A 26,283-nucleotide genomic window follows, 5' to 3' on the forward strand; every position below is an offset into this window, starting at 1 on the left:
TGGCCCAGTGGATAGAGCATTAGCCTTTGGACTGAAAGCTTCTGTGTTTGATTCCTGATCTGGGCACATACCCAAGTTTCAGGCTCAATCCCCAGTAGGGGGAGTGCAAGAGACAGCTGATCAATGACTCTCTCTCATCATTGATGTTTCTTTCTCTCTCCTCCCTCCCCCTCTCTCTTCTCCTCTCTCTAAAATCAATCTAAAAAAGAACAAACACTAATGAAAACTACAGACTTCAGTAAATAATTATGTATCAAAGTATATAAAAGTATATAAAAGTATATAAAAGTATATAAAAGTATATAAAAGTATATAAAAGCCTAAGCGACCATTTGACCAGTAGCTATGATGCACACTGACCACCAGGGGGCAAATGCTCAACATACAGGCATGGAACAGAATGACGAGTCTCAGAGGGAAAAGGGGAGAGGGGAGGGCAGAGAGAGATAAACCAAAGATCTCACATGCATACTAGAGGCCTGGTGCACAGATTCGTGCACTGGCGGGGTCCCTCAGCTTGGCCTGCGGGGACAGGGTAGAAACTAGCAATTTGGCATCCCCCAAGGGGTCCTAGATTGTGAGAGGGCGCAGGCCCAGCCAAGGGACCCCACCAGTACATAAATCCATGCACCAAGCCTCTTTACCAACATAATACAAGATGTTAATAAAGGGGGATAAAGGGGGTAAATGGGAACTCTCTATACTTACTGCTCAAGTTTTTTGTAAACTTAAAACTTTTCAAAAAAAATTAAGTTTACTAATGAAAAAAAGTCTTATTCTCTATATTCTATTTTTATAGAGGTTTCTTTCCTATGCTCTTTAGTAAAGTAACTTAAACAAAATGGCTGCAACAAAGTTACTATCTTCTAGTGTGTTTTTGCCAATTACAGGACAAGATTTTAAAAGTTAATTTTTTATTTAAGAATTACACTTATTCAAACTCTTCCAGTTTTTAACTATGTTGGAGTAAAACTATTTTTACTTGTTATAACATTGTAAAATAAACACAGAAAACAGTTTAAAAATATAATTTGAGCCCTAGCTGGCTTGGCTCAGTGGACAGAGCATCAGTCTATGGACTGAGGGGTCCCACATTCGATTCCCAGTGAAGGGCACATGCCTGGGTTGTGGGACGTGTGGAAGGCAGCCAATCGATGATTCTCTATTATGATTTATGTTTCTATCTCTCTCCCTCTCCCTTCCTCTCTGAAATCAATAAACACACACACACACACACACACACACACACACAACACACACACACACACACACACAACACACACACACACACACAATTTGAAATGTTTCTCATACCTAAGGAATGATTCACACCAAAGAACAAATAAACTAATAATTTACTTTAATTTCAACTCTGCCTAGGACATAATTTCCTCAAATGTACTCTGACTATATTCACTGATATTCTAAGGAAGGAAATATGGGCTTCATGCTCAAATGAGTTTGGGATGCACTGCATTAAACAAAGTGAAAGCTATTTCTTTGCTGCAGGACTACTCAGAAACTTAGGAATGCTAGATTTAGGTACCCCTCACAGGGTATTTCGAGAAGAGGAATACAATATGTAGGAATTAACAGAAAATATGACCATAAAACCACTTCTACATGATCATCTTACATAGAATAGTATTCTGCAGAACATACTGAGAAAACACTGACAAAGAATACCAAATGCAAACAAAAATAAAATCAGTTTGGCAAAGAAGCAAGAATATAGCAAGAAACTATTTCATTTAAAAAGAAGCATTTCAGCTTGACCTAAGAGCAAGAGAAGTCCTAAGTGAAGATTTCATCCTTTCAACCAGAAAAAAAAGTTTGCTGAACATACTGAACATATACTATGTGTAAATCATAACAGTATAAAGGCCAGGACGCACATGAGAAACTGCAAATAGGTCATCCTGGCTAACGCACAAGCCTCCTATATAATAAAAGGCTAATATGCAAATTGATAGAATGGCAGAACAATTGGTAACTATGATGCGCACTGGCCACCAAGGGGCAAATGCTCAACACAGGAACTGCTCCTGGGGGTCAGTGCACTCCCACAGGGGGGGGCGGGTGGTGGTTGGATTTGCAGCTCAGCCAGAAGCCGGGCTCACAGCTGGTGAGCGCAGCAGTCCAACTGCTGGCTTAGGACATTCCCCAAAGGTTCGCAGACTACAAGAGGGCGAAGGCCAGGCTGAGGAAACCCCTGCCACCAAGTGCATGAATTTCATGCACTGGGCCTCTAGTACACGATAAAAGACAAAAACAGATCAACATATTCAATGATAGAAAATAATTTAAATATACAGTTTAGACTCTACAGCAATCATTAATTTTGGGTTAGTAGGGAGGTACCATATAAGAATAGTAAAATTAACACAGTAGCAGTATATAGGATAGACAGCACATTGGGTGGGTAGTTTATAGGCTAAGTCAAAATTATGAAATCATTAAGAAGAAAGGGTGAAAAGAAGGTGAGATATACCTTAGAGGAAGCAATGAAGGCAACAAACAATTATCCTATATAACTCGAGAGTAATCAACCCTATATCTAAAAGTTAACTGTATTTTCATTTTCATAGATTGTTGAATTTTCACAATCACTTATATGATTAACCAACTATTAAAAATTATCTCAGGTTAAAAGAGTACTCTCAGAGCACTTGTGAATATGTATGTTAATGTATAAGTACTCATACTTAGATATTTAAGATGAAAGTTGATATATAAAAATAAAATCACTCAAACTTTATAATAAAAAATTGTATTACCTTTCTGACTGGCTTTAACTATCACTTCTATATGCTTCATTGCTGCTTTTAATAGTTTCTTGGTTATAATAGATGGTATATCCACCTAGAAAAATTCAACATTAAAATAAAACTTTTAAAATAATTATCACTAAGTTACAATGACAAAAACACTATATATATTTAAGATAGGAACACATGGTCTTAAAAATGAGATGTTATTATTTGGAATCTTTCAAAAACTTAATTTTAAGAGCACTTTATAGCTTTAGAAAAATTTTCTACCACAGTTAATGAAACTATCTTAATATGCATGCCCTATATAATAAATTTTGCTCACAATATTTCTATTCATGGTTTATTTCTTTGATGTGTTTTAAATGCTTTCAAGGAAAAATCTTTGAGGCTATAAACTTGTGTTTACTAAGGCTACCTGAAAATAAACTTTTTCATTCTGGAAACTAGTAACTATGGTAGGTTAGTGATAGAGGATTGAGAGCTTATATGAAAACACATAAAACAAAAAATAACTAAAAATAAATTGCAAATAAAATAAATCACCAAAAAGCAAGTTTCTGGACTTTGGCATTTGACAGGCTTTGTTTTCAAAATGGAAAAATGCCATATGTAGTATTATTTTTCTAGCCCCTTTCACTTGACTACATGAGATAAACTCCCATGAAAATAAGTATTACTCTACAAAAGCATTTTTCATGGCTGAATAGGATTCTATAAATGGCATGTATACTAATTAATCAAAATCTTAACATTAAAAAAAGTTTTTCATTATACTAAAATGAATTCTTGGCATACATTTTTACATAAACTCTGATTATTTCTTCAAAATATATTGTTGGAAAATTGAATTAAATTTGGGAGTATAAACATTATTAAATATTTTAATAAAGATTTCCAAACTGCCTTCTTGCATATGAGTTATACCAATTTGGAGTCATACTTGCTTTGCCTGTTTCCCCACAATCATCATTTCTAGATATTATCACTCTTTTTTATCTTTCAGGGGTAGTCAATCGATGTTTCTATCTCTCCCTTCTCCTTTTCTCTCTCTGAAATCAATAAAAATATTTTTTAAAAGTCTATTATTTTAAATATATGTATATTAAGGTATAGTAAGGTATCTTATCAAAAACTAATTTGATGAGACAACATAGTTTAAGTATTCATTGGCCATTTTATATTTTTTCTTTTGTGAACTGCTTATTCATATTTTTTGCATATCTTTTCGATAGTGGTTGACTGTATTGTTCATTTCTTAAATGTAGAGAATCATTCAACAAGAATTATCTTTATTTTATACTAGTAGAGACTCAGTGCATGAAATCCGTGCATGGGAGGAGGAAGGGTCCCTCAACCCGGTCTGCACCCTCTCCAATCTGGGACCCCTCGGGGGATGTCTGTTTAGGCCCAATTCCACCTTGGGCTGGCACTGGACAGCAGTAGGCGCCATCCGCAGCTTGCCTAAGGCAGCCACTGCAGCTTTGTCCAGAAGGACATCAGGTGATCATCCAGAAGATGTCTGCCCTAATTAGCATATTAACCTTTTTATTACTATAGATACCAATGGGAGAGATATTATATACTAATTTATTGTCAATATATTAAATTCTACAATAGACAAGTATGTGTGTCTACAACTAACACACTATAAGAATATATCTGTAGGCAAAGACCTAAACATATACAAAATATGGCTCAAACGCCTTTTTAAAAAGTAGATCATAATAATTACCATTTACGCCGAGACCGGTTTGGCTCAATGGATAGAGCGTCGGCTTGGGGACTGAAGGGTCCCGGGTTCGATTCTGGTCAAGGGCATGTACCTTGGTTGCGGGCATATCCCCAGTATGGGGTGTGCAAGAGGCAGCTGATCGATGACTCTCTCTCATCGATATTTCTAACTCTCTATCTTTCTCCCTTCCTCTCTGTACAAAATCAATAAAATATATTTAAAAATAAATAAATAAATAATTACCATTTACACAGTAAATTCATCAAACTGGAACATGACTGTTTTTCCTATAGTTGTCTTTTCATTTCTAACTGCCACAAACCAAGATATCCAAGCATTAAAGTAAAACTGATCAATGAATCATAAGTGATCCATTCATTTTTTTCATCTAAAAAAATGAAAAGTGAAAAAAGAAAACACAAATATATACAGTATAGGATAAAGTAAATATAAGATTTTTAAAACTCTCTTTAGTAATCTTAAGGCCTCAAATTCCCAAATTTCTCATTATAAACATGTACCTTGTGAATCCTTCGAATTAAGACAGATGCAAAAAAACGTAGAGTTATCCTCAGTTCATCAACAAAGGACTCATCATCTGTTACATCCCTTCAATTGAAGAGAAAAACAAGAATTTAGAAGTCCAGAGAAATATACAGTTTCACTTTCTAGAAAGCAAAGAGAGTCTAGAGCTTCCTGGTTTTTTCCATTTACTTGTTATTTTTCTTTTGTTTCTTAACAAATAATACAGTACATTACAGAATAAAAGACATACATATATATATATATATATATATATATATGAAAATAAACATCTCCCATAATTCTAGTACCAAAACAATCACTATTTACTAAATTGAAGTATATATTTCCCTGTAGACATCCATAATGTACAGTCATATTTTTACAGAACCAAGATCATTTTCTAAACAGCATCAAAAAATTTTCTAAGAACCAAACCGGTTTGGCTCAGTGGATAGAGCATAGGCCTGCGGACTCAAGGGTCCCGGGTTCGATTCCCGTCAAGGGCATGTACCTTGGTTGCGGACACATCCCCAGTATGGGGTGTGCAAGAAGCAGTTGATCAATGACTCTCTCTCATTGATGTTTCTAACTCACTATCTCTCTCCCTTCCTCTCTGTAAAAAATCAATAAAATATATTTAAAAAAAAAAAAAAATTTCTAAGAGCCCTAGCCGATTTGGCTCAGAGGGTAGTAGGGGTGTCGAACTCAATCAGAGAAGGGGCCAAAATCTAAAATCCAGCCTAAATCGCGGGCCGAATGGTTTACTGAACAGTCATAAACTGACAATGTCATAAACTGACAGCGGAGTGCAGTGATGACAGTGCGGTGCGGGCCACATTGCAAGGCCTGGTGGGCTGGATTTGGCCCGCGGGCCTTGTGTTTGACACATGTGGGGTAGAGCATTGGCCTGTAGACTGAAGGGTCCCAGGTTCGATTCCAGCCAAGGGCACATGCCCAGGTTGTGGGCTCGATCCCCAATAGGGCACATGCAAGAGGCAGCCAATCAATGATTCTCTCTCATCATTGATGTTTCTATCTCTCTCTCCCTCTCCCTTCCTCTTTGAAATCAATAAAAATATACTTTAAAAAAAAAAAAAAGATAAACAATCAAATCAAAAATTGGGCAAAGACCTAAACAGACAGTTCTCAAAAGCGAACATACAGAAGGCCAAGAGACATATGAAAAAATGCTCAAAGTCACCAAAACCAGTTTGGCTCAGTGGATAGAGTGTCGGCCTGTGGATTGAAAGGTCCCAGGTTTGATTCCGGTAAGGGCATGTACCTTGGTTGCGGGCACATCCCCAGTAGGGGTGTGCAAGAGGCAGCTGATCGATGATTCTCTCTCATCGATGTTTCTAGCTCTCTATCCCTCTCTCTTCCTCTCTGTAAAAAAAAAATTTTTTTTTTTAAAAAAGAAGAAAAAATGCTCAAAGTCACTAATCATACAAGATATGCAAATCAAAATAACAATGAAGTACCATCTCACACCTGACAGAAAGGCTATCATCAACAAATCAACAAAAGACAATTGCTGGTGAGGATACGGAGAAAAAGGAGCCCTCATGCACTGTTGGTGGGAATGTAGACTGGTGCAGACACTATGGAAAAGTATGGAGTTTCCCAAAAAAATTCAAAATGGAACTCCTATTTGACCAATAATCCCACTTCTAGGAATATATCTCAAGAAATCAGAAATACCAATCAGGAAGAATATATGCACCCCTATGTTCATAGTAGCACAATTTACAATAGCTAAGATTTGGAAACAGCCTAAGTGCCCATCAGCAGATGAGTGGATTTAAAAACTGTGGTGCTTCTTACACAATGGAATATTACACTGCTGTAAAAAAAGAAAAAGAAAAACTTTTACCATTTGCAACAACATGGATGGAACTGGAGAGCATTATGCTAAGTGAAATAAGCCATCGGAGAAAGATAAATATCACATGATCACACTCATATGTGGAATATAATGAACAACATAAACTGATAAACAAAAATACAGAGACATAGAAGCATCAAACAGAATGACAAACCTCAGAGGGAAGGCGGGAGCGGGGGAGTGGGGAGAGGATAAGAGATCAACCAAAGGACGTGTATGCATGCATATAAGCATAACCAATGGACATAGACAGTAGTGGGGTGAGGGCATGTGTTGGGGGATGGGAGCAGGTAGGGAGAGATTAATGGGGGGGGAGGGAAACATATGTAATACTTTCAACAATAAAGAATTTTTTTAAAAATATCCCAGGGAAAGGAATATTACAGCATCAATAGCTATACTAAGGAAAAATACATACTTTAACATTTAGAAATACAGATATATTTTATGTCTAAAGAGCCATAACATGATAGGTTGGGGAGAGGAAGTTTTTATAACAGGATTTATTTTATAAAAGGACTCTCACCATTAGCTTTACTTAAATAGCAAATGCCCCATACTTAAGACAGAATCCAACATAAAAATTAATTTGCAGAGCTTTTCAGAAAAATATAAAACATAAACTGGGTGTTAAATTTGTTTTAATATACTATAGATCAATTTAACCACTAGCATTTTTAATTAGAAAATTCAAAATACATTAAATCAATATAAAATTAGGGTAGGTGTCAATTAAATATTACATCTATAAGTCTTAAAGGTATAACTGTTCAATATATCAATATAACTAAATATCTGATGCTTCTGTAAGAAAACATGTATTCATTTTTTAGATCTAGACTATTTTCTATATTCTGCAAGATATAGAACACTTGTACATCTATGGCACATATGGAAAATGAAGTTACTTTTAAAAAGTCTTACTATTATATCTTTCAATTTAATGAAACATGAATATAATTTTTTCTTCTAAATGTATAATTATTTCAAATATAAAAAGTATTAAATCACGTATTATATTTAGGAGTAATAAAAAATTCAACAAGTTACTTTTCTTTCAAAAAGTGACCTAAGATTTCTTCCTCTTTGCTATCACTAAATATTTTTTAAAATATATTTTATTGATTTTTTACAGAGAGGAAGAAAGAAGGATAGAGAGTTAGAAACATCGATCAGCTGCCTCCTGCACACCTCCTATTGGGAACGTGCCCACAACCAAGGTACATGCTCTTGACCGGAATCGAAACTGGGACCTTTCAGTCCACAGGCCAACTGAGCCAAACCAGCCAGGGCACTGGCACTAAGTATTAATTGACTTCCTACATCAGTGGTTATTAACTGGGGCCAATTATGTCTCCCAGGATAAGATTTGGCAATCTCTAAAGGTATTTTTGGTGGTTACAACTAGGAGGAGGAGGGAGTGCTACTAGTATCTAGTGGAAAAGACCAGGGATTCTACTAAATATCCTTTAATGCACACACAGTACAGCACCTCACAACAAAGAATTTCTTGGCCTAAAATGTCAATAGTGCCAAAATTGAGAAATCCTGGCCCACACTAAAATACATCATTAGCACATTTCACTTAATGGTATTTACTATACTGAAGGGAAAAGGTGTTATAGAAAGAACATACCTGTACCACGGATAAACAAAGTTTTCCAACACTAATTCAAGAACCTGCATAAAAATAAAAACCTGCATAAAAATTATGTTCTAAAGAAAAATTAATTAAGTAAATTCTGGGAAAATAAGCTACTAATATATGTTATTGAGAACCAATTTTGTTAGCCCAATTATTAATATCATATACATGACAAAATGCCTATGTCAACCTTACATGGTGTTTGTGATGATCAAAGAGAACATGAGAAAACACTTTGAAAACCATAAAACTCCATAAAAAAGAGAGTTATTATTAGAATGACATACACATTTTTAAATATTCCCATAATGAAAAATTTATTTTAAAAAACTTTAAATTGGCCCTAGCCGGTTGGCTTCAGTGGATAGAACATCAGCCTGCGAACTGAAAGGTCAAGGGCACATACCTGGGTTGTGGGCTCGATCCCCATTGATGGACCGCAGGAGGCAGCCGATCCATGATTCTCTCTCATCATGAATGTTTCTATCTCTCTCTCCCTCTTCCTTTTTCTCTGAAACCAATAAAAATATATTTTTTAAAAACAAAAAACTTTAAATTGTTCCTGAATCTGAAGCTTCACTGAACCAAGAAAGTTCTTTGGAAAGAAGGAAAATAATAAGCTACTTTTTTGTATTTTGTTTTAATTATATTTTATTGAGTTTTTACAGAGAGGAAGAGAGAAAGATAGTTAGAAACACGATAAGAGAAACATCGATCAGCTGCATCTTGCACACCCACTACTGGGGATGTGCCCGCAACCAAGGTACATGCCCTTGACAGGAATCGAACCTGGGATCTTCCAGTCCACAGGCTGAAGCTCTATTCACTGAACCGTTTTCGGCTGTATTTTTTTTTTTTTTTGGCTGTATTTTTTTAATATATATTTCTATTGATCTCAGAGAGGACAGAGAGGGAGAGAGATAGAAACATCAAGATGAGAGAGAGTCATTGTTTGGCTGCCTCCTGCTCATCAAGCCGCAACCCAGGCATACACCCTTGATCAGAATCAAACCCGTGACCCTTCAGTCTGCAGGCCAACACTCTAGCCCCTGAGCCAAACTAGCCAGGGCCTTTTTTGTGTTCTTATCTCTCTCTGTAAATCAGTATCCCTAGAATAAAATGAAGAAACAGGTAGATAACTACACTTATTTGACCCCTTTTTAAAGGGGTCAAAATTAGGTGTCAGTGATTCCTTTGAAGTGAGGATAGTGACCAGAAGGGAGCAGGAAGAAACTTCTAAGTTGCCCAATGCTGATTATACAGATATATTTACTTTGTAAAAAATTTAGCTGCACAAGTTATATTGAAAAAGTAACATAACAAACCCTGTATATTAAACCTTCCATTTTTTTGTCTGGTGTAGCAGTACATTTTAAATTTTAAAAGGACCTGCAGCAGTGGGCAGTCACTTTAAAAAGCAGCAGGGAGGGAATGAAACAATGTGCCCAATCTGACTATCTATAATTATAAAAGCCTAAGTGGCTGTTAGACTGTTTGACAGTGTATGATGCACACCGACCACCAGGGGACAGGCACTCCAAACAGTAGGTTTAACTTGCTGCTGGGGTCTGGCCAATTGGGACTGGGCAAGACGGGCCATTCACACCCTGGAGCCCTCCTGTGGTCCCTCCCCAGTCAGCAGGCCCCGATCGGCCCCAATTGGGACTGGGCAAAATGGCCCCAGTCAGCAGCCAGATCAGGGGACTGGGTGAGATGGGCCGGATATGCCCTGTAGCCCTCCTGTGGTCCCTCCCTAGCCCCAATCATGCACCTGTGGAGTCCCTCGGCCTAGCCTGTGCCCTTTCACAATCCAGGACCCCTTGGGGGGATGTCTGTAGGCCAGATCGAGAGACCCCACTGGTGCACAAATCCATGCACCAGGCCTCTAGTAAATCTATATACCTTCTTTGACAGCAGTAATGAAGGTTGTCTCTAAATATTAAGACAACCAGATTTGAATTTTTTTACTACAAGAACTGAACATTGGTGGTATCAGTTGGGATATAAACAGAGATAGGGCACAGAGAGGAAATTAGAAAATTTACCATTAAATATTTAGTTTTACTTTCTTTCCCATATCCAGTAAGACCAACCACCAAATCCCACAGATTTTACATCCTAAGCAGCTCTTTTAAGGTCCTCATCATCTCACCCCTATATGTAGCAATAGCCTCTAAACTGGTCTCCCTCCTTACAGGCTAGCTCCCATCCCCAGGCCCCAGAGAGCTGCCAAAGTGACCTAAAACATATATTTGACCACATCACTTACCTGCATGAAACCCTCAATATACCAAACCACAATACATCAAAGCAAGAAAAGAAGCTACACTAGTTTTTGAAGAGACAGAAGAAAGCTGCATACCAGTAATAGTTATCATTTATTTCCTTTTTACCTCCACTGCATCCTATAAGTCACATCTAAAAATTCTAGTTGAAAGTCACTGGCTTCCATGATCAATTAAACTTCTCCAGCATGGCCCTTTAAGTCTTTTGATTATCTTATTTCTAAATGGTTATATAAAAACTGGTAAGACCCTAGCCGGTTTGGGTCAGTGTCGGCCTGCGAACTAAAGGGTCCTGGGTTTGATCCCAGTCAAGAATACCTGCCTCGGTTGCCAGCTTGCTTCCCAGCCTTTAGTTGAGGTAGGTGGGGGAGACAACCAATAAATATGTCTCTCTCCCATATCAATGTTTCTCTCTCTCTCTGTCTCTCCACCTCCAGTTTACTTTCTCTAAAAATCAGTGGGAAAATATCCTCAGGTAAGGATTACCAGAAAACAAAAACTAGTCAAAAACTAAGCCAGACCTCAGTTTTAGAATGAGTTCTGCTACCAACCAGCTATGAAACTTGAGAAAATCACTTAAACTCTCGAAACCTCAGTTTTGGTTAAATAATCTATTAATAGCACCTACTTCATAGGTTGTGTGATTACATGAAATAATGCAAGTACAGTGATTAGCACAGTGCCTATATAGTAAATTATCAATAAATATTAACTATTAGAATATTATCTCTCTTGCCTAGCCGGTTTGGTTCATTGGACAGAGTGTCCGCCTGTAGACCGAAGGGTCCCAGGTTCAATTCCAGTCAAGGGCGTGTACCTCGGTTGCAGGCTCCTCCCTGGCCCAGGCCCTGGTCAGGGCACGTGCAGGAGACAACCAATTGATGTGTTTCTCTCACATCGATATTTCTCTTTGTCTTTCCCTCTCTCTTCCACTCTCTCTAAAAATCAACAGAAAAATGTCCTCAGGTGAGAATTTAAAAAAAAAAAGATATTTGTCTCTTTATTGTCCACATCGTGCTTCACATTTTACCCTCCAGTTTATTGAACATTGTTTCAAGGCCTCTCTTTCCTTTCAAAAGCTCTTCCCAAACCCTGAAATACCTTTTCCTACACTATCAGTCTGGAAAACTTCAGACTTCCTGACTGCCCTTCTCAACACTTTATGCACTTCTTCCCCTGTACTAATAATACACTTTACACATTTGTTCCACTATTCCCTGCATTACATTATACTGTAATTACCTGTTTATATGGGGAATTCCCCTCCTAGACTGAAATTCCTAGAAGAAAGGAACCATACCTTATTTCTCTCTTCATTCCTATGGCCTAGTCCAGCTTCTGCCTATATAAAAACATCTCAAAATATGTTTTTAAATTTCAAGCTAATGCCCTGACTGGTTTGTCTCAGTGGATAGAGTGTCAGCCTGTAGAATGAAAGGTCCCAGGTTCAATGGCATGTACCTTGGTTGCGGGCACATCCTCAGTAGTAGGTTGCAGGAGGCAGCTGATTGATATTTCTCATCAATGTCTCTAACTCTCTATTCTTTTCCCTTCCTCTCTGTAAAAAAAAATCAATAAAATAATAAAATATATTTTAAAAAATAAATAAATTTTGAGCTAATATTTATCAAACACCAGTAAGTGCCAGACACTAGGTAAAGAGCTCTGCTAAATTTCCTTTTTTTTTTAATAAAGAAATAAATGAAATATCAAAGACATAAAAAATACTTTGCTAGAAGTCTTATCTTCAACATACTTCAAATCAGCAATCTCCAACAGAAATGTGAACCACGTATATTGTTTTATTTTATTTTTTAATCCTAACCCGAAGATATTTTTCCAGTGAATTTTAGAGACAGTGGAAGAGAGAGGGAAAGACAGAAACATCGATGTGAGAGAAACACATTGATTAGTTGCCTCCTGGCCCAGGCCAGCGAGGACTCTGCAACCAAGGTACCTGCCCTTGACCAGAATCGAACCCAGGACCCTTTAGTCCACAGGCCTACGCTCTATCCACTGAGCCAAACTGGCTAGGGCAGCGACATATATAATTTTAAATCTTCTATTAGCTACATTTTAAAAACAAAACAGTTAATTCAGTTAATGATATATTTATTTAACCCAGTATATCCAAATTTTATGATATATTTATTTAATCCAGTATATCCAAATTTTATCATTTCAACTTATAATCAATAAATTTGTCATTCTTTTTTCCTTACTAAGTCCTCAAAATCCAGTATCTATTTTACACATACAGTACATCTCAATCATTCCAAGTGTTTATTGGTAGTCACATGTGGCTAGTAGCTACCATATGGGATAGCACAGTCTTAAAAGTGCTGGAAAAAACTTTACAGTGGAAAAAGTCACCAATATCACCCCAATACATTTAATTTAAAAAAAGATCTTACAGAAGAAATAGAAGGGAAAAAAAAAACGCCAGGAATTTGGCATTTATGCAGCAAACTTTCAGCCACAGCAGGATAAAAAACTGGGATAAAGGATAATTAGGCAGGATTCAAATATCTAAAGCTATTCTTCAATTATCATTCAATTTAATTCAGCTACCAACAATGTATCTGGCCCTGCACTTGGTGCTGGGAACAAATAAGACCCAATTGCCTGCCTTCAAGGACTTGACTGCTTCCTCAGATCAATGAAGAAACATGTCTTTAAAATAAATAACTAAAATATATAATATGGTCCCAAAAAGGTACATATAAAATGTTGGCTTGAAGGAAGATAAGAGAACACGCTTTCTATTCCCAAATTATGCAGAAACAGTGAAAAATATCCCCTCTGCTCTACCCTTCAGCTAGTCAAAACTAAGGTCATAATTCAGTAAGATACACAATTTCCTCCCTGTTGCTCAGGTCCCTCATTTTAAAATTGCAATTGCTTATTTCTACTGCCCTATCCTAAAAACGACTGTTTATAAAAGTAAAGCAATAACTAGGTTAAACAGTACTTTCTTTGGCTAAAATGTCCATTTAAATTAGACATGGGATCCAAAAACATTTCTAGCTTATCATTCAAGCCCAAAATTTCATAATAATCAACTACCTAGCCAGGGATTGATTAGGTAGAATATATACTGAGATGTTCCATAATTAAATTTTCCATAGATATTTAATATTTTCTCCTTGAGTATATTTGACAATGTTAATTAAATCAGTTACCTCTGAGAGAGATGCATCAACCTTGGAAGAAATTTTCATGTCTATCCATGGCTGGTAGTTTTCAAGGAGCAAGGAAGGCCTAAAGAAAATTATACGATTCAATTGCTTGCAATCCAAAATGTAGCTGGAAAGATCAAGAAATAAAAATATTTAACTTACCTATGTCGTTTACATTTCACTTTACCACAAACAGCACAGCTGCGACCTTGAGGAAATAATTCTTGAAGTCCTAACTGCTAAAAAAGGAAAATTTGGGAAGGGGAAGAGGAAGATGGAAATTTGTCTTTACTTCACTTATCATCTTGACAAAAGAGAATCCATTTTCCCAAATCTTATTAATTATTGTATGAATTCAGAGGGCTTTTTTTTATTATTATCTGCTTTAATACTAAAACCATTCTTTGTAATAAATACTACATGCTAACCTAAATAGACAACAGAGAAAAAACACCTTTACAATACTTAAGCCTAGTTCCCAAGGTTATAATTCAAGTTAATTTTTAAGATCACTTATAAAAAAAATCAATCTATATTTAAAAATAATAGTCTATGGCAAAAAGTATAAGAAAAAACTATTTTCTATGTGATAACTACTAAGGTTACAAAGCACCACTTTCAGCTGTTTTCTCTGCATATAAATACCAATATACCTGAGATGAGGAACTGCATCAACTTGAAGAATTATCAAGTAAGACTTCAAGATATTCCACTAAATCCTGATCTACATACTAGGGACTTTGTCTACCAGAGATAGATTTAATACACTACTATCTTTATCAAATTTCAGAAATACAAATGATTTTGGTTAAGCAAACTGACTAATTATTTCACTGTTTGTTTCTATGAAACAAATATTTAGTAAATTAATGGGGTTGAATTAATTGTGCCTGTGCCTCAGAATCACCTTGAAAACTTTTTAAACAAGTATTGATTATAAGGCTATTATAAAACTATTCAATCAAAATCTATAGGGCCCAGTAATCTTTATTCTTAAAGATTTCCCAGGTGACTCTACAATACAAACAACTTTGGGAACCTCTGTTTTTATTTATTGTCCTTATAGTTAATATGCAGTTAGAGAACACGCTGAAATTGCAAATCTCAACTTTCTGAAAATTTTGTATTTTCTTTTTATAGCTCCTCCTAAGAGAACTGTAGACTTTTAAAAAACAGACATACGTAAATTTCATTTTGAAAATGTTCTGATGTCTTCCATTATGTAGCAAATATATATATGTTTTTAATTACCGCTTTAACGTGTTTTCAATAATAATATCAAACAGCATAGGATCAGACATACTGACTTTTATAAATAAGAACACATAAATTTTACCTTGGGTTTGTATTTTATTGTGAAGAGCATATTCGGTAAGAGAGAATCAGGTCCTAATGAGCAGTAGAAAGTGACAACTCCAGCAACAAAGGACCAGAAGATCATTAAAATATGAAGATACCTTAGAAATAAATAAAAATAATTATTAGAACAAAAAAAAAATAAAATAACACTACGTCGTCCCTTCATTGATTTAACAAGTATTTATTAAGCACCTATTATATTAGATTGAAGCAATTTCTCTAATCATGATTTTCGGGATTGTATTTGTCTGCTATAAGAATCACAAAATGTATGCTATCAAAGAAAATTTCATTTAAAGTATAAAGCAGCATATTTTTAAGGTATATAAATGTCTAATCACTATGTTATACAACTGAAACCAATATACTGTATTGTCAATTGTAATTAAAAATAAACTTTAGCCGAAACCGGTTTGGCTCAGTGGATAGAGCGTCAGCCTGCGGACTGAAGGGTTCCGGGTTCGATTCCGGTCAAGGGCATGTTCCTCGGTTGCGGGCACATCCCCAGTAGGGGGTGTGCAGGAGGCAGCTGATCGATGATTCTCTCTCATCGATATTTCTAACTCTCTATCCCTCTTCCTTCCTCTCTGTAAAAAATCAATAAAATATATTTTTTAAAAATAAAATAAAAATAAACTTTAAAAATAAATAAATAAAATGGAGGAAAAGCTTAAAAAATAAAGTATAAGTAAGTATGAATTCTCACTATTTCATAATTTGGTACCTAAGTTGTCTTGTTTAACTAGCCTATACTACATTCTTCCAGAATACCTTCTAATAATATTTTACTATTCATATCCCACCAAAATTCTGATTTTGCATTAAATAAAAAAAAGTAACTTATGGAGTACCTACTTTATTCCACCCAGTACTAGGCCCTGGGGCTATAGTAGGAAACAGAAGTGCCATGGTATGTATTTGCATGGAAAATGCTGTGTAATATGTGAAACAAGTGAGTGAGTACAATATAATGTGATCATGAGTTCTATATTATGACAGAGAAAGTACGCATGATATCGGAACAACTCAGGCAGAAGACACAGCCCAAAACTGAAAGGACAGAAAATTCTTTCAATGAAAGAAAGTAATGTCTATGGAAAAACTAAGAGTGAGTAGTAGAAAAACAACAGAAGAGCATAGGGTTAGAGAAATGAGGGACATGAAGTAGGGGAATTCAAACAAGATAACTAAGTAAGCTAAGCACAGTTATAAGGAAGAAACTGCTTTAAGATGAATGTAAAAAAAAAAAAAAAAAAAAAAACAAGTAGAAGCCAGGTGATAATGTCATAAAATAAGTCATGTTAAGGTCTCAATACAGGCAGACCTCACACTGCATAGTTCTGATACAGTATTCATGAATTTCAGTTACCATGATTTTATGAAACACCAGCCCCTAACAACATAGTTCAAATTCTAATCACCATATTATGTTTAACTGTGAGTAAATGCATTAAGTACAAACTTTTGTGCTGGCTCTTCAGTCCACAAATCATTAAGTAGTGAGAAGAGAATAAAGCTAGTCCACAGAGAGAAGAAAAAGGAAAATGAAGAAACAGCCACTGCATCATCTAAGTGCTCTCTCACTCAGCATTTAAAGCATAAACAGCGTTACCACCCACTCAAAAAACAGACATGGCTTAATGAAACACAAACCCCTCAGACTTTTTTTTTTTTATGAAGCACTCAGAACAGTGTCTGGCACATGTGTCTTTGGTTTTTTTGTTTGTTTGTTTTTTAATATATTTTATTGATTTTTTACAGAGAGGAAGAGAGAGGGATAGAGAGCTAGAAACGTCGATGAGAGAGAAACATCGACCAGCTGCCTCTTGCACACCCCCTACCGGGGATGTGCCCGCAACCAACGTACATGCCCCCGACCGGAATCGAACCTGGGACCCTTCAGTCCGCAGACCGACGCTCTACCACTGAGCCAAACCGGTTTCGGCGAAACCCCTCAGACTTTAATGGTCCCTTTCTTTCTGGTCACAATTCACTCTTATACCTTATTTTTCTCCCACTCCTTTATACAAAGCTTCACTCTAACTAAAATAGCTTCCTTGACATCAAGCTATTGAAAACAAAACAAAACAAAAAACAGTAACCACCATGCTGTTGTCTGTATCTGTGAGTTTTTGTTTGTCTTTCTCATGTCATCTCAATAAATTTATGTCTGGAAACTAACTCAAGTTACAGAGGCATTCACAGAGAAAATAATGAAATGCATGTCCACAGCTGCTTATGAAAATCATTTTGGCCGAAGCCGGTTTGGCTCAGTGGTAGAGCGTCGGTCTGCGGACTGAAAGGTCCTAGGTTCAATTCCGGTCAAGGGCATGTACATTGATTGCGGGCACATCCCCGGTAGGGGGTGTGCAAGAGGCAGCTGGTCGATGTTTCTCTCTCATCGATGTTTCTAGCTCTCTATCTCTCTCTCCCTTCCTCTCTGTAAAAAATCAATAAAATATAATATATTTTTAAAAAAAAAATCATTTTAAACCAGACAGATACAACTGAGAATTCTTACTTTTTAGGATTCTTAAGTAGTGCTACACTTCATATTTCATATAACACCTCTATAAGATCTGATTCAGTACTCCATAATCAGATATTAATATTTTGCCATAAAACATTAGCAATAAGAAAAAAGTTGGAAATAAAAACTGTAAGTAGTCTCATGTCTGTTTAGGTCAAGTTTTGTCATTAAATGTAATTAATTGGTACCAAACTTAGGTAAAAAGTTACATCTTCAGAGCTTTTTTGATTTCAGAATTACAGATTAGGAATTGTAGACCTGTACTGGATAATAAACACTGCATGCAATGTGTGAGGGCTATAAGTAAAGACAAGCAATAACTAAGGCATTATTCAAAAAGGAAATCTATAGCTTTAAATGCATTAACCCTGTGGTTCTCAAGCAATGGTGATTTTTCCCCTCCAGGGGACAAGTGGAGACATTTTTTATTGTCACAACTATGGGGAGTGAAATTAGGGTGGGGGTGCACTACTGACATCAAGCAGCTAGAGGCCAAAGCTGCTGTTAAATATCTTATAACAGGACAGTCCCCTCAACAAAGAAGTATCTGACCCAAATCCAACAGTGTTGAGACTGAGAAACACTGCATTAATCAGAGACCAAAAAAATACTGAAACCCAACAACCTAAGCATTCAGAATATGTGTGTGTGTCTGGCAGGGAGGACAAATTCAAACTCATAAAAAGAAAAGGAAAAGGAAAGAGAAGAACAAATCAACAAAGTAGATAACAGTGACAAGAGATAATAAAAAGTAGGTTGGTTCTTTGGAAGAATTAATAAAATATGCAAGCATCTAACTAGATCCTACTGGAAGTTATTAGGTCACCAATTATTCTAAACAGTGGTAATTAAAACAGTAAGAATTTATCCTGCTTTTCCAATTTGAGCTGCACTTCATTGTAACTAAACAGACCTATTAGTTGGAGTAAAGCAATTCTAGTTTTAAAAAGAATTCAAATGTGCCGGGACCGGTTTGGCTCAGTGGATGGAGCGTCGGCTTGGGGACTGGGGGGTCCCGGGTTCGATTCCGGTCGGGGGCGTGTGCCTTGGTTGCGGGCATATCCCCGGTGGGGGATGTGCAGGAGGCAGCTGATCGATTACTCTCTCTCATCGATGTTTCTGACTCTCTGTCTCTCTCCCTTCCTCTCTGTGCAGAGTCAATAAAATATATTTAAAAAAAAAAAAAAAGAATTCAAATGTAAAAGTATAGAAGGAATGAAAGAATGAAAAAATCATGTTGCAATCTATAATAAAGTAACTGATTTATGATATAAATAAATTGTAAAGCGAAATAGAAAGTTTGTTTTGGTTTTTGAAAGTTTGTTTGGCCCTGACTGGAGTGGCTCATTTTGTTGGAGCACCATCCCATGCACTGGAAGGTTAACGGTTCAATTCCTGATCAGTTCTGTCCCCAGTCATGGCGCATACATAGGTGTAGTTCTGTCCCCAGTCAGGGCACATACATTGGCAACCAACTGATGTATCTTTCTCACACTGATGTTTTTCTCACCCTTCCTCCCTCTTTAAAATCAATAAAAATAAAAATTGTTTTATAAAAAAAAAAGAACATTTGCTTGATACCCTACCTTTAAAGGTATTAGCTACCACTACCTGAATCCACAAAAAGTGCGGCTACTCCCGCTTATGTGGAGTAATCCTCTGATGTGACATAATAGAATGTACACAGCCTCGCTGAAGTATTCTTGTATCCCACTAAAAACATCTACATCTAATTGAGTCTACAGATCTAACACACTGTCTACAAAACATATGAAGGTGAAAATAAAAAAATAAGACAACCTAAGAAAACCATCAGCAAAATACAGAGAGTGAACAAAATGACCCAGTTTCTTCAACAAGTCAATGTCAATGAGGGGAAAAAAGAGCATGTGAGAAAGAATGTGGAGAAATGTTCTAAATCAGGTTAACAAACTATGGCTTGTGGGCCAAATGCCACCTGCTTTGATACAACCCTTGAGCTAAGAAAGTTTTTACATTTTTAAAGGGTTCTTTAAAAAAGAATATGACTCTAGCTGGTATGGCTCAGTGGATAGAGTATCAGCCTGTGGACTGAAGGATCCCAGGTTCAATTCCAGTCAAGGGCACATGCCCGGGTTGTAGGCTCAATTCCCAGTATGTGGCGTGCAGGAGGCAGCCGATCAGTGATTCTCTCTCATCATTGATGTTTCTCTCTCTCCCTCTCCCTTCCTCTCTGAAATCAATAATATATTTTTTAAAAAAGAATACAGAACAGAGACTTCATGTAGGCCACAAAACGTAAAATACTTACTGACACTACATAAAAAGTTTGCCAACTCTTGTTCTAGATTATGAGATTCACAAAAGTTTAAGAGATGTAGCAACCACATATAATGAATGAATCTAGTTTAAATCCTGATACAAATGCACTTTTCTCTAAGTTATATATATAAAAAAATATTGAAGCTAATCATAGTACCAATTTTACAGTATTGTAATGATATATGAAAGAAAAATAACTACTAGCATTTAATAAAAGCACGTTCTATGTATTGAGCACCATTCTAAGCACTTTCCATCTTTCCATGTATTAATCTACTTAATCATCAAAATAACCATGTAATGTAGGTACTAGCATTACCCCATTTTACAGATAGGGAGACTATGGCAGAGAAAAGTTAGATTACTATCCAAAGTCATGTAACTGGTGAGTAGAGGAGTCAGAATCAAATTCTCACAGTCAAGCTTCAGTCACAACTTTCTGGAGCTTGGGAGGGAGGAAGGTAATACAAAAAGGACCGTGTGCCTAAATGCTATATTTGCCGTGTGTATTATTAGACATTTGTGATCTTTTGCCTACATGTTGTCTCAAAATGAATGTGCCTCCTTTGGTGCACAGCTTAAGGATGAGGAGGATAAGCTAGTCCTTCTTTTAAGTAGACACCTCAGTCAATTTAATCACTTTCAATTTTTAAAAAAATCATTTATTGAAAGTATGTATTGAGCAGATCTTCCTATTTCTTCTATTTCTATTGTTATGCCCAAATGTTTTTGTTTTTGTTTTCTGAGGAGATTTGCCTAGCACTTTTCCACTCTCAGAAGAGGCCATATTTTCTTGTATTATATAACAATCTTTCAAAAATGGTCTAAGCGTACATGTTTGTATGTATATGTGAATACACACACATTTTTTAAAGAAAAGCAAACAATACACTGAAAAGCTCCAGCCAGTGTGAACTCAGTGGTTGAGCATTGACCTACGAACCGGGAGGAAACGATTTGATTCCCAATCAGGGCACATGCCCAGGTTGCAGACTTGATCTCCAGTGGGGGGTGTGCAGGAGGCGGCCAATCAATGATTCTCTCTCATCATTGATGTTTTCTCTCTCTCCTTCTCCCTTCCTCTCTGAAATCAATAAAAATATATTTTAAAAAATAATAATACACTGAAAAGTACACTATATGCACTTCCTGCACCTTCCAAAAGCTTTTTCCTGGAAAAGGGATACCTTAATCATTCTTTTAGTCAAGACTAATGTTTAAAATCACTTTTGCTGATTACAAGGACAACAAATGGAAAATACCAAAAAGTGTATGCAAAATCAATTTCAGTCAAAAACCCAACCACTCAGAGATAACATTAGTTCCTTCTTCCTTTGCATAATACAAACAATGATACAGGGTACAGATTATATGGTATGAAAATCAGATCGTATCCTAGGACTTCTTAACATAGAACACTATGTATAAGTAGACACCTCAGAAATCTAGTTCAACTTGCTCCTATGTGGTTGTCCTACATTGAAGATCAAAAATGACCTGACTCCCAAAGGATATAAAAGGTAAATGAATCACTGGACAGCCAGCCAGAGTGGCACAGTGATTGAGCATGCACCCATGAACCAGGAGACCACAGTGGAATTCCTGGTCAGGGCACATGCTCAGGTCTCAGGCTCCATGTCCAGTAGGGGGCAAGCAGAAGGCAGCCAATTAATGGTTCTCTGTCATTATTGATGTTCCTCTCTATCCCTCTCCCTCTCCCTTCATCTCTGAAATCAATAAAGATTAAAAAAAAGCCGGGACCAGTTTGGCTCAGTGGATAGAGCGTCGGCCTGCGAACTGAAGGGTCCCGGGTTCAATTCCGGTCAAGGGCATGTACATTGGTTGCGGGCACATCCCCGGTGGGGGGTGTGCAGGAGGCAGCTGGTCGATGATTCTCTCTCATCGATGTTTCTGACTCTCTCTCTTCCTCTCTGTGAAAAATCAATAAAATATATTTAAAAAAAAAAAAAAAAAAGATTAAAAAAAAATTTTTTTAATTTTAAAAAAAGATGGTAAAAGGGGAATAAATGGTGTGGAAGGAGACCATCTGTGTGTAATAGAATTGTGCACCTGAAACCTATATAATTTTATTAACCATAAAGAGTACAGTTGATTGCATGTTCAAAACAGAGAAAACATCGTGCACATGCTGACGCTGACAACTCTCAGACTCCTTTCCACCAAAAGCATTCTGGACCTAATTTTAAAGGAAAAGTTCTCCTCTACTGCCTATTTCATCGCTACCGTTTCTAGAAAAAGCAAAATGACAGAAATCTACACATTCATTTCAGGGGCAGGACCTTCCAATTTCAAAACGTCAACTGAATTTAGCAATTTTAACTCTCGGCCTTCTCTTGAGAAACATTCTAGAGATGTTGAGACGGGAAACTAATTTGCTTCCTGACTGCAGATCAACAAATCTTTGTACCCAGCAGCAGAGATCAGCTGTAAGAGGTGTGTGTGTGTCCCGGTGCGCAGTGACAGCCCGGGAATCTGTAAGGGGTGTGTGTGTGTCCTGGTGCACAGTGACAGCCCGGGAATCTGTAAGGGGTGTGTGTGTGTGTGTGTGTGTGTGTGTGTGTGTGTCCCGGTGAGCAGTGACAGCCAGGGGGAGGGAGGGTGTGTCCAGGAGTGTCTGCCTGTCTGTGTCTGTGTCTGTCTGTGTCCGGGTGCACAGTGACAGCCAGGGAATCTGCCTGGGTGTGTGTGTGTGTGTGTCTGTGTCCCGGTGAGCAGTGACAGCCCGGGGAGAGGGGGGGGGAGGGGAGGAGTGTCTGCCTGTCTGTGTCTGTCTGTGTCCAGGTGCGCAGTGACAGCCGGGGAATCTGTAAGGGGTGTATGTGTCTGTGTGTGTGTGTGTGTGTGTGTGTGTGTGTGTGTGTCTGTGTCCCGGTGAGCAGTGACAGCCCCGGGGTGGGGGGGGTGGAGGGGGGTAGTGTCTGCCTGTCTGTGTCTGTGTCTGTCTGTGTCCGGGTGCACAGTGACAGCCAGGGAATCTGCCTGGGTGTGTGTGTGTGTGTGTGTGTGTGTGTGTGTGTGTCTGTCTGTCTGTCTGTGTGTGTGTGTCTGTGTCCCGGTGAGCAGTGACAGCCCAGGGGGGGGGAGAGTGTGGAGGGGGGGCGTCTCTGCCTGTCTGTGTCTGTCTGTGTCCAGGTGCGCAGTGACAGCCCGGGAATCTGCCTGGTTGTGTGTGTGTGTGTCTGTGACTGTCTGTGTCCAGGTGCGCAGTGACAGCCCAGGAATCTGCGACCGGACCTTGAACCCTCCGCGTCAGCTGACTGCACCGCCTCGGCGCGGTCTCCCTCGGGCCGGAGTTCCCGGTTTCCCCCCTCGGGAAAGCGTCGATGGCGAACCAGGTTTTAAGAAGTGAGAGACCAGATAGGAATCGATCGGACCGGCTGGCCTAGGAGACGGGGCCTGGGGAGCCGGCACTTGAGCAGAGCCCTCGCCCGCACTTCCGGGCCCCGCCGCCCGGCCGGGCTCCGCGCGGCGGCGCCCCCAGAGGCCTCGCAGCCGCAGGGTCCCTCACTGCGCAGCCTGCGGCCCCGGGCCCGGGGGCACCGCGGCGTTACCTGTTGAGGAGCAGGGAGGCGGCGCTGAGGCAGAGCAGCAGGAAGCAGAAGAGCGGGTACTGGCGGCAGATCTCGCGCCCCACGTCCAGCCGAAGCCGCTGCCTCAGCTTCTCCGCCATGGCCCGAATCCAGGGCACCATCGCCACCGGCGGCGTTGGGGCTGTGCTGCTACAGACTGAGGTCGAGGCGACCCCCATTCACCTCCGCGTCTCCGCCCGCCCGGCTGCCGGCCCGCCGGCCGACTCCCACCGCCGCCGACCGGCGGACTGTCCCGGGGCTGCAGATGCCCAGGCCCCGCCCAAGGGCCCTGCTGCGCGTGCGCGGCCGCCGGCCGAGCGCAGGCGCACCACGTACCCAGGTCGTCCCCCCCGCGCCTGCCCCCGCGCGTGTCGCCTCTCCGCCCTCGCCAGCCTCCCAAAGGGGATCCCACAGCTCCTTGGCCCGCCCGGAGGAACTGCAGCCCCCGCGGCCACCCGGCCCTGCCTGCGGATACCTGGAGCTCGCGGGGAGGCTGGGAGCTGTAGTCTTTGTGACGCGAACCCGCGGAGGGGTGGGGCGCAGGGTGGCGGTCCCGCCCCGCAGGCTCAGCGCTGCGGTGGAGACAGGTGTGAGCTTTGCGGGAGGGACGACCTAGGGGGAGAGAAGAGGGGCGCTTGGGAACCCTAGTTTTGCGTGGGGCGCGGGTAATTCCGGTCTGGATTACGGAAGAGTCACACCCACTGGTTCTATATAACCAGCTCCACTTTCTACAGGAAATGCTAATTTGATCTCTCTCAACACCTAGATCCTCCACTCTAACACACAAGTATCTTCTTCATAAGCTCTAGTCATAACATGGGGTGGAAACTGACTATTAAAGGTCTCTCTACAATGCTTAATGCAAAAGGTTCCTTATTTTGTGGGTTTATGAGCATGACAAAAACCAGCCAAACCAATTAGCTTGATTTGGATTATAATCTAAAACAGTGTTTCCCAAACTTCTCTCATGATGAGAATCCCCTGGTGTAGTTGTTAAAACACAGATTCCTGAATCCCAACTAAGAAGTGCTAAACTAGAATTTTTGAGAACATATAGGTAAAATTGCATACCTAACTTAGTGCTCTGTATATAAAATCTGTCTTAGAGCACTAGTTTAGTATACAATTTTACCTATATGTTCCCAAAAATTCTAGTTTAGCACTTTTTAGTTGGGATTCAGGAATCTGTTTTAACAACTCCACCAGGGGATTCTCATCATGAGAGAAGTTTGGGAAACACTGATCTAAAATGACAATGATGGGAAGTCAAAGTTACCTTACAGGAAACTGAGGACTTCAATGGCTGTCCTGAAGTTCAAACCTGCAGTGTCCAATAAAGTAGCAAAGCCGAAATCGGTTTGGCTCAGTGGATAGAGCGTCGGCCTGCAGATTGAAAGGTCCCAGGTTCGATTCGGTCAAGGGCATATACCTCGGTTGGGGGCACATCCCCAGTAGGAGATGTGCAAGAGGCAGCTGATCAATGATTCTCTCTCATTGATGTTTCTAACACTCTATCCCTCTCCCTTCCTCTCTGTGAGAAATCAATAAAATATATATATATTTTTTTTAAGTAGCTAATAGCTAATACCGGTTTGGCTCAGTGGTAGAGCGTCAGTCTGCGGACTGAAAGGTCCCCGGTTTGATTCCGGTCAAGGGCATGTACATTGGTTGCGGGCACATCCCCGGTAGGGGGTGTGCAAGAGGCAGCTGGTTGATGTTTCTCTCATCGATGTTTCTAGCTTTCTCTCTCTCTCTCTCCCTTCCTCTCTGTAAAAAATCAATAAAATATATATATATTTTTTAAAAGTAGCTAATAGCCATTATCTGGCTGTTGAATGTTTGAAATGTGACTAGTTTAAATAGACATATGTTATACCAATAAAATACACACCAGATTTTGAAGATGAAAACAATATAAACTATCTCAATTTTTCAAACTTGATTACATGTTAAATGACATTTTGGAAATATTGGCTAAAAAATATTAACCGCCTGTTTCTTCTATAATGTGGCAACTAAAACTTTTAAATTACATATGTAGCTTGCACTGTGTATATCTACTAGACAGTACTGGTTCAGACTAATGTTAGCTGTGGAGAGTTAGCACAATTAAATACATAAATCTTTCATAAATCTTACAATTATCATGTGCTAAGGATACATTTTCAAATTATAAAAAGTAAAAAATGGTTGATAATGCATTCACCTAAGGGGCTCATAAACATCAAACTGCAATCCAATAATATCTCCAATATTGGATATTTATTGAATATTTATAGAATTAGCAGATATAAAGCACTGTGCTAAAGGTGGTAGTAGGTACAATGATTTAGATGAATTTTTCTGACCTCCAAAGGAGACATGTCACATGTCACATATGAAAATGTATAATAGAGGGCATATTGATATACCAGAGGCCCGGTGCACAAAATTCATGCATGGGGAGGGGGATAGTGGTCCCCTCAGCCCACTCTGCACTCT

The 26,283-nt window shown here is 38.8% G+C and overlaps 1 protein-coding gene across 5 annotated transcripts in view; it reads right to left on the bottom strand.

Annotated features, from left to right (window-relative positions):
- Positions 1 to 24,098, bottom strand: part of SNX14 (sorting nexin 14) — a 61,080-nt gene extending 36,982 nt beyond the window's left edge. For 3 of the 5 annotated variants that reach the window (XM_084890725.1, XM_084890723.1, XM_084890727.1), the window contains exons 1-7: positions 23,785 to 24,098; positions 15,359 to 15,479; positions 14,185 to 14,261; positions 14,026 to 14,104; positions 8,550 to 8,593; positions 5,028 to 5,115; positions 2,778 to 2,862 (exon numbers count right to left, since the gene is read on the bottom strand). In XM_084890725.1, coding sequence (XP_084746851.1) covers positions 2,778 to 2,862; positions 5,028 to 5,115; positions 8,550 to 8,593; positions 14,026 to 14,104; positions 14,185 to 14,261; positions 15,359 to 15,479; positions 23,785 to 23,981 — 691 coding nt within the window. In that variant the 5' untranslated portion in view covers positions 23,982 to 24,098. The remainder of the gene's footprint in view (positions 1 to 2,777; positions 2,863 to 5,027; positions 5,116 to 8,549; positions 8,594 to 14,025; positions 14,105 to 14,184; positions 14,262 to 15,358; positions 15,480 to 23,784) is intronic. The other 2 variants (XM_084890726.1, XM_084890724.1) reach the window with 1 other exon arrangement.
- Between the last annotated feature and the right edge of the window lie 2,185 nt (positions 24,099 to 26,283).

This window comes from Pipistrellus hanaki (genome assembly GCF_964339955.1).
Source record: "Pipistrellus hanaki genome assembly, chromosome: 7".
NCBI classification, from domain to species: domain Eukaryota; kingdom Metazoa; phylum Chordata; class Mammalia; order Chiroptera; family Vespertilionidae; genus Pipistrellus; species Pipistrellus hanaki.